The sequence below is a fragment of the Zosterops lateralis genome (assembly GCF_965231275.1).
Source record: "Zosterops lateralis genome assembly, chromosome: 17".
NCBI classification, from domain to species: domain Eukaryota; kingdom Metazoa; phylum Chordata; class Aves; order Passeriformes; family Zosteropidae; genus Zosterops; species Zosterops lateralis.
Genome location: NC_139777.1, coordinates 10815582 through 10834331, shown reverse-complemented (window position 1 = coordinate 10834331; position 18750 = coordinate 10815582). Strand labels below are relative to the sequence as shown.

At 54.7% G+C, this 18750-nt stretch overlaps 1 protein-coding gene across 1 annotated transcript; it reads right to left on the bottom strand.

The window, feature by feature from the left end:
- Positions 1-519: 519 nt before the first annotated feature.
- MMP11 (matrix metallopeptidase 11) lies at positions 520-17934 on the bottom strand (the record flags this gene model as incomplete). Its single annotated transcript, XM_083873965.1, has 8 exons — positions 520-1136; positions 1998-2255; positions 3551-3764; positions 4013-4260; positions 6946-7079; positions 8083-8226; positions 9317-9552; positions 17815-17934. The coding sequence occupies 8 exons, from the start codon at positions 17932-17934 to the stop codon at positions 1003-1005; spliced, it is 1488 nt and encodes a 495-aa protein (XP_083730091.1). The 3' UTR covers positions 520-1002.
- Between the last annotated feature and the right edge of the window lie 816 nt (positions 17935-18750).

The following is an 18750-nucleotide window of genomic DNA, read 5'->3' as shown; positions in this document are numbered from 1 at the left end:
GACAACGGGCGGCGCCGGGCCTGGAGCGGGCCTAGTGCGGGCCCGAGGCGCGCATGCGGCGGGCGGAGCGAGGGAGGCACGGCCGGGGTAGAAAAGAGGCGGATTTTATTGTGGCGGGGCGGTACATAAATACACACACAGAGCTCCGAGCGCGCCGGGGCACGGCCGTGTCTGTAGCCGCGCTCCCGGCCCGGGCTGGGAGGTGGGAAGGGAAGGGGCCGGTCGCAGGCCGGGGGCTCGGCGGGAGGCCGGGCACACACGGCGGGTGTGCGGTGCCGGCCCGGGCCGGGAGCGCGCTACGGGAGCCATCAGTGCACCGAACATCCCGGACGGGAGCTCGGCGGGAGGAGCGCGGGGCAGTGTCCAGCACCGGCACCCGGCACCGGGGAGGGACGGAGGGAGTGAGCCCCTTGTCTATGTACAGATCGGTACAAATCCTAACGCGTACTAGGGATACAACATGCAGCCGGGACAGGGCTGCGGCAGGGCCCTGGCGGTCACCGCGGCTGCCCGGGAACTCTGGCAGCAGCCGCACGGCGCAGTCCTCATCCTCCTCCTCCTCCTCTGCAGGCAGGCTCGGTGTCCTTCAGAGCCCCGGGCTGGGGATCATTGCTCCTTGGGCAGCGTCTGCAGCAGCGAAGCGCTGCCCTAGGGAGTTACGTAAACATAGGAAATGCCGGTGGATCGGTTCTACAGGATGGGGTTCAGATTAATTATGGCACCATGATCCCGTTCCAGGCTGGCCTGATGGCTTTGGGATGCTATTGCTAGAAGAGAGTGGCCGCCCTTGCCTGTAAAGAACACGGCAGCTGCTTTTACATTGATAGCAACTGAAGCTGGGGCTGCTGGAACTGCAGAGGAGCAGACTTTGTCACTTGTGACAGACACCTGTTGTGTCAGATGCTGAGCCTGGAAGGAAGCCAGGAGTGGCAGAGAGAACCCTCTGTGTGGCTGCTGGAGGTAAAGGAGATGATAGGGGAGCGTGGAGGACACAGCTCCCCCTCATCTGAAGGAGTTGGAGGAGGGTGTACAGCTGAAGAAGTCCTGGCTGATCTGGCGTGGGTAACCCTCCAGCACTTTCACCTGGACTGGATCAAACTTCCAATAATCTTGGCCTCTCAGGAAATAGGCAAAACCTGTGGGTGAGAGAGGAAGGTTTAGAAGACACAGCATTCATGAGCTCTTTCCCAGCATTTTGTTCAGCCGTCACACTGCAACACATGCAGAACTGGAAGAGAGCTGGAAGAAGGAGGAGATTTTACTTGAACTCAGGCTTGTGGCATTCACTTTTCTTTCATACTATTTTAGTTTCAATAAAAAAATCTAGTTTTACTTTTTGGACAGTAAACAGGATGGGATTTATTTTATTTTATTTTATTGGTGGGTTTAAATATGCTGTATACTTGTAGTGACCCAGCCCTGTGAGGGCAGGGACAGGCAACTTGTGAAGACCTGCTCAGAGCATCTGTTACTGTGGGCAAGCTGCCCTGGAATTTGGGTTTTGGAAGCAGTGGGGAGCTGTTTCACTTCATCCTTAGAGAGGGAAGAGGCACTCACCACACCTGTCATCCCAAGCACCCTGGCTGTCCCCAGTGTTTCTGTGGCACTGCTGTGCTGTTTTCAGCATGGGGCACACTGGGGAGGACTGGTCAATACCAAAAGCAGCCTTTTCTTTGTTCAGCTCCCCGGGCTGAAGTGTGGGCAGTGTTTCTGTTGTCTCCTCATCACTTCCTTTGGCAGGAGCAGTAAGAGGTGGGCAGGACTCTGTGACCAGGTCAGATATTTGACTTTTCTCTATCATACACTTACATATCAGTTCCTGCAATTAGTGAGAATGAAACTTCTCTATTCTCTACCCACTGGAGGGAACTGCCCCTCTACATTGTATGGGATGTGTTATGGTTAATATCCCCTACTACCACACATCTAAATGTGCCCAGCTGTTCCAGCTGGGCAGTGCTGTCAGCCAGAGCAGGCCATACTCCTGCTGCACTGACCAGACTCGTCCTGAAAGGCGGCGTCCACCTCGGGCGGGACCCCGCGCCAGTCGGCCATGGCCCGGGGGTAGATGTTCTCCACCTGCCGCCTCTGGGGGTTGAAGCGCCAGTAGTTGCCTCCACTGAAGATGTAGATCTTGTTCTTCTCAGCGCCCCACACCAGGGCTGCCTGCACAGGGGATGCAGGGAGGCCCAGCTCCACGATTGGGGTGGGACCAGATACCCGTCTCTCACCGTCGTAAATCCAGTATTGAGAATCTATTGAGGAGACAGAAAAGGGGGACAAAGGGGTCAAAAGCTCTGGTAATTTGGCAGTGAAGTGTGCAACTGGAGCTAGTGCCTTGGCAGAGCTCCCACGGGAAGCTGGGCTTGAGAGGCAAAAACACCACCAAGTGTAATGGATGCTGCCACTGTTGTGTGTCCAAAATGCTGTCAATGAACTGACATCCCACCTCAGTCCAGCCTGGTGGGTGTTGGTGTGGGACAGGAAGGTCCATTTCAGCAGCATTTTTCTCTATTTCTGGAAGTTATAAAGGACTTGGCTGGAGGGACCAGCCTCTGCCCTGCAACCTCAGCACTTGGAAATCATGCGGGCATGCACAGGCACAAAGGGGGCATGTGGCTGGAAAGGAGCAAGCTGCAAAAACCGGGAAGAATTTGCCAAGTTGATATAGAGACTGGAAGCATAGTTCCAGATTAGATTGAAATGAGAATCTCTGTAATTAACCCACGGCATGTAATACTTTCCCCTTATCTCATTTTAACTCACCGTAGGAGCCTGCCAATTTTAGCACTGTAAGTCCTTGCAGGCAGGTCAGGTGCTCAGAAATGTGTTTATGCAGGAGCTCTGCCTGCAGAGCTACTGGTGTGATTTTGATACTCAGTCTCATGGAGTGCAGATGGGGTGTGCACACCCACAATGAGTTCCTGTGTTATTCTGCTTCCCTCCTATTAAACCTACACTTGGGAAGGGCATTAAAGAAAACAGTGGAGCTGAAACAGGGCTTGTTGCTGGCCTTGAACCCCAGAGATGGCCAGGAGGTGTTTTCATTCTTTCTGGTTGCTGGAGGTTGCCTGGCTCTGCAGCCAGGCTCCCTGTGGGCTCATATAGTCATAGAGTACTAGAGAAATTCCACATCCAGGTCTCTGAGGAGCAGAGAAAATGCTGTCCCCACCCTGAGCAGGGCCCTGGGGACACAGGCACAGCCAGGGAAGCTGCTGGGGTCCACTTCTGGCACAGTGCTTCCCATAACATCTGGGGAGATAGAGCAAATATTCCCTTCTTTCTCCTCTGCTCGGGCAGAGGCTCATTACAAATGTTTGTGTTCCAGGGAAGGAGAATGGGATATTGTGGCTGTGTTTAAAACAAAAGTGACCCCTTGTTCTCTCTTCTGTGCTGAATACCTGATAAAAAGTCTAAATAGATGAGGAAACAAATAACAAGGATTACCGGATTGCTGAGGATTTATTCTCCCAGGAACCTGCTGGGTCCTGACTACCCCTCAGTAATTGAGATGCATTTCTGAGCCACCTGATCACAGTGCAGCTCTCACCTTGGAAAAACCAGATGTTGCCCCGAGGGTCCTCGAAGGTGGCATCGACAGAGGTGGGGATGCCCTGCCAGTGGCGAGAGGCCAGGGCCGGGTACCCGTCCTGCAGCTTCCCAGCCCGCAGCCGCCACACGAAGCGGGACCTGAAGAAGAACAGCTCCCCCCGGATGGTGGCTGCAGCATCGAAAGCTGTGTGGCAGGCATCGGGCTGCACAGCCTGCCAAAGCACAGCACAGGGTCAGGGCTGCCACCCCGGGAGCCCCCAGCCCAGGGGAAGGCCCTGTGCCAGGCACTGTCCGGTTTGGGTTGGGCAGAGATCCCCTCCCTGCACATCCCAGTGCCAGCCGTGGGGCCTGGGCTCAGCAGGGTTGGTGGAGGAGGCAGACACCAACTCAGGCTGCTGCCAGGCTCCTGCTGAGGGCAGCCAGGGTGCCAGGGAAGGGCTCAGACCAGCCATTCACTCACCTCCACGTTGGAGATCTCATTTGTTTCCAGGTCTGGCTGGGGCAGCTGTGCTGGCTGAGTTGGGGTTGGGTCAGGGTCTGGTGAGGGTTTCCCATACAGGTACTGGATACCTTGTTTGTCATCCTCACTCAGGCTGAGGGGGTAGCGGAAGATGTAGAAAGGAGACATCAGGGACTTGGAGACAGCCGTGTGCTGCAGGCCCAGGACATGGCCAAACTCATGAGCAGCCACTTGCAGAAGATCAGTGCCTACACAGGGAAAAGACAGAAGATTCTTTTGTCTACTCACCTGCTTTGGCCTCCTGAACCTGTCCTTACCAATTACCAGACACTGACGTGTTGTAAGAGTCCCAGAGAAATCTACTTCCAACTATGTTGTTTCTAGATATCTCCTGTGTAGCTCCAAAATATGTTTGTGGGGTTTTTCTAAAGAGTCAGAGGGCATAATAAAGGGCTTCACTGGTTCAGAAGCACCATGAGTCAATTCATACACTTGGGTATTAACCTGGACATGTTGGCAATTTGCAATTCTGTTGTCAGAGGCTCTTGCCTCCTGGCTGCCAAGAAGAAAAGAATTTTTCATGCACTTTTGGAAAGGAGAAATCTGCACAGAGAAGGAAGTCTAGACCAGAGATGTAGGAGGTGGGGTGGTAAGGTTGGTGTTTGTCCACCCAGCCTGGAAGCAGTTGGTGGCTGGAGCTGAAGTTTAGCCAGTCCCAGTTAGATCACATCCACTGTGAAAGGTACTGGTGTCAGTGAGAGAACTCTGGGATTAACGCCTGCCAAAGGCTGCTGTCACACAGACAGCAGAGGGAGCTCATTTATTGCTTGTCTGGGGACTGTGTCAAGAAGGTGTCATTTAGAAATAAATCCATGAAAGATTATCGGATGTCAAGGCCTGAGACTTCTTCACCAGATTTAAACAGATTTATGGGAGACCATGTTTTAGGAATACATGACCTTGGAGCATCTACAAAAGGAGAGGGGGAGAAAGGGGATTTCAGTACACAAACTTGTATTGTTTGGCAGGTTTTGCTTAGCTTCCAATGGGTCCTTTTTAAAGCTGCTAAATTTCACTATGAGTGGAGGCTGTTTGTTGACAGGTCCCAGCATATTCATTCACTTGCCCTCAGCCAGAAATCCTCCAAGCTGCAGCCCAAGTGATGAGAACAGCAGGGATGTGAGTCAGCCAGCCTTGATGCTCCAAGTAGGATTTCCCTGCTGGCTCCAGGGGAGCAGGTCAGTTCTCAGCCCCAGGACAGGGAGAATACAGTGGGGAGGAATGCCTGGGAAGGGTGGAGGGGAAGGTGAGCCCCAGCCCTCCTCCACTGGCCCGCTTTACTTGGAAGCGATGAATTTGCACGGCACTGACCTGATTAAATCAACACATCTAGGCCAGCTGAGAGAGGGGGATTTCTATGCCAGTGATTTATTACAAACTTTCAGACACTTCTGTTTAGCTTGGCAGGCTCCTCACTTGCTGCTTTCCAGTGTTGGCAGATCAGCTGTGCTGTCAGATTCTCCAGGGGAGGTGCACAGCAGCGCGGCTCAGGGAGCTGTGCGGGGCAGCATCCCTATGTCCCTCATGGATGGCCTTGCTTCCTGCACACTCTGGAGTGACCCCAGGGCACCCCAGTGCTCTCCCATCAGGAAAATCAGGCTAAGGGTTTCCCTGTCTCACTGAGAGCTGAGTTAAGGATTTATCCATGTTTATATCACAAAGCTCTTTTCAGCATATTAAAGGGCAATTAGCTCCAAAGAGATTTCCAACAGTTATTTATGGATGATATTTGGGGGTGGGGAGGGGGGAATGCCATGGAATAGAGCTGGATTCTGATGGGAACTGGTGTCCATTTTTGGTTCCTCGTTTGCCCCCAACACTGTTTTATGGGAGAATGAAGGAAATTCTTCAACAACACAGGCAACCCTAACAAAGGATGAAAACCAACAGAGCCCATCCCTATCCCAGGAGCAGAAACATTTCTGCAAAGGGGTCCTGTGCTCTGTGATTCTTGTTTTGGGTCAGCATGAGCAGGGTTGGAGACACAGCAGTGCTATGGCCCACACAGTCAAACTGGCCTACAGTGACACTGACACAGGGTTTGGGGGACCCCACTGACAGTGCCAGCATTTCTGGGAATCCCTGGAGAGGTTTGAGGTTAACTTGGGCTTTGTGATTGTTTCTTTCTTCACGTAGATAAACTGGGAAGGAGGAGGAGGAACTGGTTTAATTTTGGAGCTGGGTTAATTTTGGTGAGTCTTCCAGAAACTGATGCTCTGGGCAGGGCTCCAGATGGTCCCAAGCGGTAGTGCAGTATCTCATGAGATACTGTGACACCAGACCCTGAGTGCCCAAGTACCAGCTTGGATCTATTATTAGCAAAAATTTAAAAAAGAGTCTTGACTGGATGTGGTGTTGTTTATGGTCAGAGCATTCCCAGGCCACTGGGACAGAGCTGGAGCCTGGGTGGTTTCCCTTTATGGACTTGTCTGAGGGCAGATGATGAACAATGAGTGCAGGGACTGGGACTGAGACTGTTCTTTGGAAGACAACGGTGTCACACAGAACTCATGCCTCAGCTTTCCTCCATCCTTTCCTTGTTTCGTTTCTAGTGACTCCTGCCAATGCTGGGTGCAATTCCCATGTGGCAGGGCACAAGGCTGGGCAGAAGAGCCATCTCTTACTCCCCCCACACAGGAGGAGCCCATGGGGAAGCCAAGGTCCTGCTCCTGGACACTGGCTCTGCTGTGGCTGAAAGATAAAAAGACCTGAATACTAACAGCAGGTGTCTGTGGTTGGAGATGACAATGCTCACCACAAAAATAGTTGTTGCCTCTCAGTTTAACAGGGCCCCTGTTCACAGCACAGGGAATCATTTTCAAGTGCATTGACAAGCATCCTGGAGCACCCACAGCTCACCCACTGTGCCATACCCAGGTTGTTCCCAATCGTCCAGGTCTCATCATAGTCAAAGTGAACGTCTCCTTCCCGGTGTGTTTTGGGGAAGAAGGCGTGTGCCAGGATCCCTCCAGGCCCGTCAAAAGGCAAGTTGTCTCCATGCCAGTACCTGCAGGGAAGACATGTTGCACCTCAGCCAAAGGGCCGTGGAGCTCCAGCATCATACAGCCAAAGGTGGGAGCCACTGGGAGGGGACAGCAGCTCTTATTTCCTTTCTCAGTTCATCCCACTGGTCTAGATCAACTGCTCAGAGCTATTCCAATTGCCACAAGCCAAACTCTGCATCAGAGCCCTGAGGAAACAGCTTGAGCACACCAGGCACTGAGGAAGCAGATCTCAGTCACACCAAGCCCTGTAGGGTTTGTATGTTTTCTCAGGGATGTTTCTCCCTCTCCCCTCCTTAGCTTCCAGCCCAGAGCTGACTATGGAGCCTAAAGAATTAAGGAGGTGACTGCCTAAGCCAAGATTGAGTTGATATTACTGAGTGATGGGGGGCTGCAGAGGGGCAGCTGGCAGCAAACCCAGCCAAACTCTCAGGTCAAGCCAAACTCAAGCCAAGCCACTGATGAGTAATGAAGGAAACCCATGAGAGATGTGGCCACTTGAGAGAGCTGAAGGAGACAAATATACAGCATGCAAATCACATCACTGCTTGGACTGTCTCCACTGCCCTCATTAGCTCTGTGCAAACACGCAGCTCGGGGAAGTCTTTGCCCCAGTGAGTATTTTGCCAAAAGGGAATTTCAGGCCAGGAGCCAAGATTCACTTAACCAAGAAACTATATTTTTCTTTGGACAGACAGTTACATTGTTCAGTCAAGGGACAGCATGGAGGACCTGAAGATGGAAAGTCAAAACAAATGCTTAAGAAAACAGCCTGTGGGCAGAGAAATGTAAATGTACCAGGACAACTAATGAATGGTCAGTAACGGTGCTGTGCACAGCCAGTGTGGAACAGCTGCACTCACACCAACCAGCCCACGACTGACAAAACTAAAACGATCCCAGTGTCTGAAAGCAGAAATATGAGCCTCCATTTAAGTGCCTAAGCTGTGTGCTGGCAGGTCTCTGCTCCCCTGGCAGGGAGGAGGGTGTGCTGCCCACTGTGCTCACCTTGTGAAATCGATGACAATGTCAGCCCGTCCCTCCTGCACCTCGGTGAAGGTCAGTGGGGTCACGTCACTCCAGACCTTTAAAGCTTCCTCAATGGTCATTCTCACTTCAGCTTTTACAAGTTGCCATGGGAACCTGATAATTCTGGAAGGCAACAGACACTGGATGATGGACAGTCCATGGACAGGGCTGTCAGGAAGTCACCAGTCCTACAACCAGCATCACCAGGGCCACCATTCTCAGCATCAGCACATCTCCCATCCTTACATGCCCTGCTCCAGCACCCTCTAACGAGCACCGTGTGCAGCAGATAAATCTCATCAGTATGGTGAAACCCTCTGCCTGCTGTGCCAGAGGTGAGTTCCCTGGAGAGTTCTGCAGATTCCATGCTGTTCTGAAGTGCCACAGCACTCCCCAGGTCTGTCCCCTGTGAGGCCACCACCACAAAGATTCCTGACGGTGGTGTGATGTGATTTCTTCTCCTCAATCTCTGCATTTTTTGCCCCTGGAAACTTGGGTTCGCTCAGCAGTCACTTCCTCCAATAACAAGAGCAGACTGAAAGGTTTGCCACAGAGGGAGGTTTCTTTCCCTTCCACTAGTGATGTTGCTCTATGTAAATCCCTACTGTGTTTCTTTCTTTAACACTATTGACCAAAAAGAAAAAAAAAAAAAAAAAAGGAAGAAGCCTTTCTGTTATCTACAGCTTCCTGATGGTGTGAGGATCTGTCTCCTGTATTGGATTAAGCAACAGATGATTTACATGTTGTCAAGGTCCATATGACTGTGCTCACTTCTCCACTCATACCCCGAGGGCAGCTGGGGAGGCAGCACAACCCTCCCACCGGCCTGTTGAGCAGATTCACAACTGAGAACGTGTGGGGTGATTTGGGCAAAACTTTACCCTGAAGTCGTGTTTATGGGACCATCAACAACAGCTGAACAAAAAGATCTTTCTAAAATAAACTGTGAGTTGATTGCCCCGCGGGTGGCGGTGGGGGCAGAGGCTGGTGCCGGGCTCACCAAGGGCTGGGCAGGGCTGGGCAGGGCTGGGAGAGCAGCTGCCTTTGTGCAGTGTGCCCGTGAGGGGATGTGGAGGCGCTGGGCACAAACCCGCCGTGGTTCAGTGTGCCTGCCCTGCGGCTCCAGGGTCACACCACAGCTCCAGGGAACATCGCACCGAGCGTGTGGGGAGGGAGAAGCGAACAGCCTGACTCCACGGCAGGCCTCCCTTACTTGTAGGTGAGGTTGGTCTTGTCCCAGCGGCCCCCGGAGAGCACGAAGCGCTTCTGGCGGTTGCGGCCGCTCTGCCCGTCCGGCAGCAGAGGCAGGTCGGGCACCCCACAGCGCGGGGGGTTCCAGCCGGGCTGAGCCCCCGAGCCCTTGGCAGGGCCCCCGGTGCCCACAGCCTTCACCAGGGCGGACAGCCAGGGCGCCTGCTCCTTCCAGGGGTGATGCTTTCGGGACACGTCCTGAAAGGCAACAGCAAAGCCGTGATTTTGGTGTCCGTGCAGACGCTTCCCGCTGCAGTGGGGGATAATTGCCCCCGGCAGTGCTGCAGCAGTGAGTTCCGCTCCTGCCCAGGGCTGTTTCCCCTCTGCTCCCCGCAAACATGCCGTGCTCCCTGGGCCCTGCTGCTCTGGGGCTGGCTCACACCTGGGAGGCACTGTGTCATGCCATGGCACCCACCAAGCACTCGGCTATTTTTGGTCCACATTTCCTTGGCAGCTGGCCGGCAGGAAATACTTCTGCAGGCTGTGGATGAGAACCAGACCCTTCAAGCATAAAACAAATCACTAGGGAATAAATTCTCCCCCTTTGCCCTACATCCTTTATTCCCTCCTGGCCTGGGTAGAGGTGACATTAATGGAGGAAGTCTTTAGTCCCCAGCAGGCAGTTGTGCCACCCGTTGTCACTTCCCTGGTGTCCTCTTGCTGTCCTGGCACCGTGGGCGGGTCTCAGCAGGGCCAGTGGGCAGGGCAGAGCAGGACACAGGGATGTGGGGGTGAGAGCAGCAGTGACTGTCCCTGCAGCCCCATCACTGCCCGAGGGAAGGACTGCACCACATCCCCTTGCCTCAGTGTACCTGTGATTCTGCTTGAGATAAGATCTCCTGGGCCCTCCCACACTTAGTTAGAAAAACAAGTTTTTTCTTGACAACATTAATTAATGCTAATTAGCTGACTTCCACTGGTTTCCCACGTGACAGCAGGACTGTCTTGCCACCATGAAACACAACCCAGGTGTCACCTCCAACCTGCTGTGAGGTGAGTGGGGTGAGAGTGATTGGTCCATGTCACTGTGCTGCAGAGGGCCAAACACAGATGTTTTTTGCCTGATTTTATGCAGCAAATGTAAAGGTGTCTGAGCAGCTGGAGGAGCTGAGAGGCAGCAGTGCTGCATCTCTATCTGGACACGGGCAGGGTCTGTCCCACAGGGCTCCAGAGGGAGGACCTGGGCTTTGGGCAGGCTCTCTCTTCCCCTGCTAAGAGCTGCCTCCTTCCAGGGCAGCTTTCCTGGCTGGGCTGCCGGGGACACAAAGGTCAGGATGGCACAGTGCCGAGCTGCCATGATGCCGTGTAATCCGCATGCTGCCACCACTCTGCTCCCCACAATGAGCCCATTCATGCGGGCTGGAATGAAGTGTGAAGGCCTTGGCATTAATTCCAGCACTGAGCTCCAGCCCTCTGAGCGAGGCACAGTTGGACAGGGGAGCCAGGGAGGTCACACAAGGTGCAGTTTGGGTGTCCACACATCACTTCAGGCTTTCCTGTGTCTGTCACCACTCAAGCCTGCTGGCTTGTCCTCGACAGACAGACAAACAGACACCCTTGGCACCTCCCAGCCTTTGCCTGAGAACCATTGATACCATCCTGGTGTCCCAGTGCACTTTCACACACCACAGGGGCTGCACCAGCAGCACATGCAGAGAGAGAAAGCCTTTTCACATCCTGAAGAGCAAAACCTGTCCAAGGCACCAGCCATGCACTGAGCATCCATTCAGTGCTTCAGGGGGAGGAGGAGCTGTCCCAGAGGAGCCTGCACAGGGCTGCTCCTGCTCAGCATTGGAGCCCTGCCAGGCTGGAGGTACCTGCTTCTCTAAGAGGAGCTCTCTGAGAGCCACCTGGCACCGTGTCTGGGCTGGCAGATACTGCCTGCAGGGGACAGCTGGCAGGAGAAGCTGACAAAGTTCATGTTCTGGCCAAAATCTTGCTCTCAGCCCTGATGACACCGAAGCACATAATGGCAGCTGTGCCATCAAAGCACAGCCTGGAGGGCTCTCAGCCCCTTGCTCCTGGGTGCACTCAAGAGCACCCACTGCCACATCCTGACAGCTGAGGACTTGGGGTGATGAATGCATCTGGTTTTTCAAGGCCAGGAAGTGCAGGAAGTAGCAGCACTTCTTGAGGGAAACTCTTGAGAATTGCTCAGGTAGGTGTATGGGCTGAGGCTGACCCAGATACCTTCCCTTGTTTTTTTGTTGTGATGATGCTCTGCACGTTCTCCTCCTGGGAAGGCCAGTTGCTTTACAGGCTGGGGATAAACTGGAGATCATCACTCTCCTCTGACCAGGAGCAGAGAGAGGAAAAGCTGCCTTGTTTCCTTCTTGCCCCAAGGAATCCATGTTCAGAGGCAGAGCAGAGGGAGCTTTTCTCTCCCCTCTTTGGTTAGCTCAAAGCCACTGCTATCAGTCCCAGCTTTCTAAACCCCCCTGTGCAATACCAGGACCCTCCCTGCTCCTCCTGCCCTTTGCAGACTTGGTCCTGGAAGGGGCACAGGGTGGTTCTGGGTGGGACAGGAGGCAAGACCTGCCCTGTGTGTGCCCCTGGACAAACAGTGACTCTCCTCTTGTCGTCACTGCTCCAGTGTTAGGACCATGGCAGGAAAGGGCTGGAAAATGCCACTGCAGGCACAGCCAGCAAGGGGAAATGTGACAGGCACAAACCACTTGCCAAACAATGCTCAGGGGACACCCAGGCTGCAGATCTTGCTGGACACACCTTTCTGCAGGCACTTCCCAGGGTTTAGATATTGTGTCCACTTGCTTAAGGCTGCATCCTTCCCACCCAGTGCTGAGCCCAGCCTCTGGTGGGGAGATCCTGCTTTGTTCCCTGAGCTGTGCTACCATTCCCTGACTGCATTTCTCAGGGTTCACTTAGGGCCCTGCTGCTGCTGAAGCTGCTGCAGACCTCTCAGGGGAGGAGAGGAGGGCACTGGCTGCTGGGTACCTATCAGGGCATCCCCACTTGTCCCATCCCACCAGCAGAAAGGAAGGGATTCCTGAACACAAAAGCAAAGGTAATTCCCTGCAACCCAGGACAAAGTTTGTCCCAGCAGACTGCAAACCAGACCTGAGCCTCTGGCTGAGTGTGTGCAGCCACTTGCACTGCCCCTGGCTGCATAACCCACAGCTGGGCTGCCTGCTGGGATGGGAACAGCTGCCTTGTAGTCGAGGAAGAGGCCAGGGCTTTGCAAGAGAGGCTGATCAGTAAATGTGAATACAGCACAAGCACAGAGAGGATTCCAGGCCTGAAACCGAGTGCTGAGGGCAGTGAGGGCAGCAGAGGAGCAAAGCTGTACACAAAGAGGGCTGTGCTGCAGGCTGGTCACTGCTCCTCACAAAGAAAGGGCCTCTTCCTGCAGCCTTGTGACTGAAAGGCTGAGGGGGAGCAGGAGGGAATGGGCAGATCCCAGGGGACAGCAGAAACCACAGCGGAGGTACAGGCTGCCCACTCACAGCTTTATCAGCCTTCAAGTGCTGTGATACAACAGCCATCACCTCTGCGTCTGCTGGAGCCAGATGAACACCAGCCAAGCTTCCCAGGAAGTGTTCCAGCCATCCCAAGGAGCCAGGAGCATCTTTAACCTCATTGTGTTGGGCAGCACTGACCCTGCAGAGCTGCCGGGAGGAGCAGCAGCCACAGCAGCAACACTGAGTATAAATGGGGTGGGGCTGGTGCCTGGTGTGACAAACCCACGGCTCTCCTCTGCCTGGCTCCATCCTCCTCTGCCTGCCCTGAACTTAAACTTGTGTCTGTTGTGTACCTAATTACCCGGGCTCCTGGCTGCTTCTGTGGCATGGACATGAAAGGAGACCCCTCTCTCTGCCAGACAGGAACAACTGGACAAGTCACAGCCTGAGCCCCATCAGTCTTGGATGCTTCCCCTGTCACTGAGGCTGTTTCCTCTGAAGTTGGGGAATGAGCTCATGGACTTTGTCTCCATTTCCCTGTCCCTTCTGCTCCTGTTTTTCCACTGCTTCTGTTTCTGCTTTCTCATTTTGTTATTCAGAGTGTTTGCCGACTCTCTGGCTGGTGGCATTATCCTCCTACCTACCTATGAGCACTCAGAGCACTCCTGCCCTTATTTCAGTGGAGAAGTACAGCAGAGATGCTTTCTCCTGCAGTTCTCATGTAAGACAGTTCTCTTACCCATTTCTGTCCACTCTGTGCCCCCTCTGGGCTCTGCACCCCCTTACAGCAATGCTCCTGCCTGAGATCAGCACTGTTCTCCTGATGCTTTTAGTCCAGCCTGCCTCTCAGCCCAGCATGGATTTGCAGAGGTTGGATTTGAAAGTGCAGCTACAGCTGATGGTTGGTTAATGGTAAAACTGGAACCAGCTTCATTCTGGCCAGGTTGTGTTCCAGGAGCAGACTGGGCTCAGAAGGTGCTGATGCTGCAGGTGAAATTTCATGGCAGAAACATGATTGTGGTCTGGCCTAACCCTGAGCTAAATGTGCTCCTGGTCAAGGCACTGTTAGTGTAAACAATGCCTGGGCAAAGGCACCAGATCTATTGATCCCACCTCCCCCAGGACAAGGCAGAGTCTCCCAGCCCCTCTGTGAATTCTTCGCTCACACAAAACACTTGTGCTCAGCACTGGCTCCTCCGTGCTGGGCTGCAGCCTGGTCCCACTGCAGGCAGAGGCAGGGAGAGCACAAAGGCTGAGGCCAAACAGGAGCTGCACACAGAGTTGGGTTTTCCTCTCCTCTCACTCCCCCCAGCCCATGGCACCATCCAGCACCTCCCGGGGCCTGACAGTTCATTTCCGGATTACTTGGTGGTAGTTGTTGTTGGCAATGAAAAAAGGAAAATGTTTATTTCTCCTAAGCAACACGAAACATGAAACATCACGGACTGCAAATGTTTATGGCCACAGACAGAATGAGAAGAACCAGGCCTTGGTGTAACGAGAGAAAGCAAATGAATAAACACTGCAGGACTATTTTTATTATCAGGCATTTTAATTATGTGACAGTTTGTGAGACTATTCCATCAACAACACCACGACCAAGCTGCTGGTGTCACCCAAGCAACAGTTTGCCAGAAGCAGGAGTTCTTGCAGAGCAAACAAGCCCCAGGATGCTGACATAGCAAAAGGTTTCAAGAGCCAAGCTTGATCTGATGACCTAGAAATCCCCTTGAAATGAAGAAACTGCTCTAGGATGTGGCACACTCCGGACAGGGGAGGAAGGGGCTTGAGGTGTTTTGTTCATTGTGCAGTTATATCCAAGCTAAGGGGAGCCATAAGCTACCAGTGCCTCTGTCCTGCCCAAATCCACCAAGAGGAGGAAGTCTGGTCACCTGCCTGTCCTTGTTGGGACTCCTCTATCTGCACCAGGATCTCAGTGAACATCTAAAAACATGTCTGTGGCTTTTACTGAACCCCTGAATTGCTCTGCTTTTCATTTTGCTATGTGCAGACTCAGCAGTGCTTCCATTCACTTTAGGCTGAGCCATCCCTGGTGCAAGAACACCCCAAACCCTTTCATTTACCTGTCTGTACATTTGGGATTAGTAGGAAAGAGCTACTTATCAGGAAAAAAGCAGGATCAGCATCCCTGCAGGACAACTTTCCACCAAAAATTCTTTTCAAACAACTCTTACACAGTGCATCCCTTCTTCTGCAGAGCCCCACAAGTTATGGTGCAACATAACCTGGAGAGGGGGATCCTCCCCAAGCTGCTTCTCTGCTCTCCCTCTTGGATCTGCTTTGGAGCTGCACCCCAGCCCTGCCACACCGCAGGGTGAGTGTGTGTGTGCTGCCTGGGGAGGCACAAACACAACAAACCCGCTGCAGAATAACTACTTACATGTGTCTGAGTCTCTCCCAGAGCAGAAGATAAACATGCCCAAAATTACCCCAGCACTGACTGCAGGATTTAAATAACCAAAGAGTGCAAACCAAACCCTTCCTGCGGGAGCTGCCCCAGCCCGGAGCGGGGCAGGCAGGGGCTGTGGGGAGGGCAGTGCCCTGCTGCCAGAGGGGAACCTGCTGTGTTCAGGGGAGAGCTGCAGGACCCCTGATGGGTTATGTTGGTAGCTGGGAGGGTACCCACCACTCCTCCACGGAGAGAGACCTTCCCAGCAAATGCAGTGGCTTTGATTTCCCAGGGGAGCCAAAAGCAAGGCAGGAATTCGGTGTCTGCGCGTGCACAGCCCCGAGGACTGCAGATCTTTTGTTCTCAACTTTTACAGTGGACACCAGACACGGCCTTTATTCTGCTCTCAGTTTTCTCTTTCTTTCTTTCTTTAGGCATTAATATAAAAGTGAAGGAGCTCTGCAGGGTTTGCCTCAGAGAACATAAGTCCTTCTGCAGCTTGCCCTATAGCCTGGCTTTAAAATGAGCCTTAGCCCTCGATTCCCTCCCCTCTCAGCTGCTGCCGCCGTGTTGGAGCACAAACAGCCGGGGTGCAGCACCTGGGCTGTCCTTGGCCACCCCACGGCCCGGCACAGCTCGAGGAACTCCTGTGCTCTGTCTCGTAGGAGTGTGAACCTCTTTTCCCGGCTCAGCCCCTTGGCTCCTTTCTCATTCATCACCTGACAGCAAAAGGTGCCCAGACAGGAAATTAGCTGCTGTCAGACATTAGGGAAACATCCCTTTGTGCAGCGGGCTGGGAGTGGTCAGAGCAGGGAACACGCGATGGCACAGCTCTCTGTGAGAGAGGGCACAGGGTGGACAGGCCCAGCAGTGCCCCCTCAGCTGTCCTGCACTCAGAGCAGGGGGTGCACAGCTTACATCGTGTAAAACTGCCTCCACCTCAGGAGCAGCAGAATAACCTCCAGAAGCCTCAACACCAGATGAGGAACCCGAAACAGCAGCTATTTGGGGTGGCAGAACTGCTGTTTGAAAGGGTGGGAATTCATCTGTCCACTTCCAGCCCAACCAGTGCAGCCACCATCTCTGCAAAGACTGAGTCAAACACATCAATTGAAACCCTGAGCCCCATGTGGCTGGTCAAACACACGAGCACAAGGTATTCCTGAACAAAACATACTGCAGGACCATCACCTGGAGTTACTCCAGCCAGGAGGAAGGCATTAGCACTCACAGGGCAGAGCATTAGGATGAGGAAGGAATCACCTCTTTGTTGGCAGACCCAGCTTGGGGGACCTTCTTCTGGAGCGTGGTAGTGGATGTGCTGGACCAGGAGTGTGAGCAGCCCTGGACCCCTGCAGTAACCCTGTGCTCCTCAGCAGTCTGGTGTTCTCCCCACCCCAAGGGGCACTGGCCAAGCCAGCTGAGCCCCCGCAGCCCCTGCAGGCACTCGGCAGCTGTGAGCACTGCCAAAAGGAGGTGCACAGTGACAGCTGGGCTGGGACAAGCTCAGATGGAGTGAAACCCAGGCTGGCTCTCCCTTCCCCCAGGACCCCACACAGGTCCTTGCTGGCAGCAAGGGCAGGAGCGGGGGCTGTGCAGGTTCCCCCAGGAGCAGCAGCTGTCCCGCTCACACAGGGCAGAGCATGAGGCACCTGCCAGCCCAGCCCGTGTCCCATGGGAACCGGCAGTCCCCAGCTGTATGCGGGTGGAGCTCTGCCCTCCCAGCCCACCGCTTGCTGCCCTCCGATGGGCCTGGAGCCCTCAGGGCAGGGTCATTCCTGGAGTGCAGAGTGCCACCACCCAGCCTCGGCCTCACCTTGCTCAGCGGCAGAGCGGAGCCAAGCACGGTGACATTTCCCTGGGAGGAACGCGAGCACTGTGGGGGCCAAGGCTGCTCTGTGCCAAGTCCCAGCCCACAGCAGATTTAGCAGCCAAGTTAGAAAGTACTCAGATGACAGAGCTGATAATAAAACCATCGACAGAACCTGAACTAATCCCCTTGGGCTGCTACTGGGCATTTGCTGTGTTATTATTTCATGGCACACCAGCGAGGCGCATGTCTATAATAACCCAATTACGCACGCACACATTCCCAGCACAAGGAGCTCTCTGTCTCCTCCCGTCCCCCAAATCCCTCGCACGCCGCTGCTCTTCCCTGCTGCTCGCAGCTCCGTCCCAGGTGCTGGGATCGGGCAGGCATGTGCAGGAAGAGTGAGCCCTGCTGCTCCTCTCCTGCCTCTGCCTTTGGTTCATCCCTTCGGTCTCCCCGTAACACTTGTGGGACCTGCCAGCACCGTGTGCAGGGGGTGTTGGAGCAGCAGCGAGTGCTCTGCTGCCTGTAAAGCACGGGGGATGCCGTGTCCTCTCCTAAATTCTCCTTGTCCCGGTCCCCGTTTTCCCTTGGGAACAGGCTGTGAAAACTCCCCAAGAAGCCGAGAGGAGCCGGCGGAGGGAGCGGGAGGCACGGCCGGGGCAGGGGCAGCGGTCCCGCCGGCTCCGGCAGCGCCGCCCGTGCCGGGGATGGACGGAGCGGTGGGGGGCTCATCCCGTCCGGCGGGGAGATGCCGCCCTCGGGACAGCCCCGGAGAGCGGCGGGGGCACGGAGGCAGGCACCGGGCGGCCCCGACTCACCGGTTTGTGGCGGCGGGCGGGCGCGGCGGGCGCGCAGTGCAGCAGAGCGGCGGCCAGCAAGGCGGCGGCGGCGGGCAGCGGCGGGCGGGCCATGCCGGGCGGCGGAGAGGGCTCGGACATGGGGCAGAGGAGGAGGGGGGGGGTCCTCGCCGAGCCTTTTATCCCCCCACCGTGGCCGCCTGCCCTCCTCCTCGCGCCTCCTCCCGCTCCTGCCTTTTGTTCTCCCCGAGCCGCGGCTGCTCGGGCCGGGGGGACACGGCCCGGCGGCATCGCGGGAGGGGGGTCCCGCCCGGCCCGGCCGCTCCGCCCCGCCACCCCCCGGGGGCGGAGCGGGGCGGGACCCCCTCCCACGGCTGCCCGGCCCCGGCCTCCTGCACTCGGCTCCTCTCTGCCTTGGGGTGCCTCTAAACGGGTGCCCTTAAAGGTGTCTTTCACCTCTCCTGCCCAAGGGTACCAAGGACTAAACCAAATCTTCTTGGTGCCCGTCGAGACCACTCCAGTACCCATGGCGAGTAGCTCACAGCCGAGTTTGAATGTGTTTGCACCCCTGCTTTGCCTGTGCAGGGCTCTGCTTTGCTCACTTTTTCACCCAAACCCTTCACTCACTTTGCAAGAAAGTTTTCCCTAGCAGGGATGCTGAGGGAGGGGAAAGAAGGGAGCAACTCCTCATTTTGGAGATGCCAAAGCTTTCCCCATCTGCTCAGCCACCTGGAGATGGATGCAGCAATGCACTGATCTGGTTTCTTGGTTCCTGTTTCTATGGGAGAAGCCCTGGACTGTGTCAGCATCCTCTCAGCAGACCGAGTTTAGCTGAAAATTGTTTCAAGAAATGTACTGCAAATAAGAAAACTTTGATCTCCAGCTGCCTGGGCTGGTGTGCAGGGAGTGGGTAAAGCTTCCTGACATCCCAGACTCTATTACTGCTTTATTTGTCTG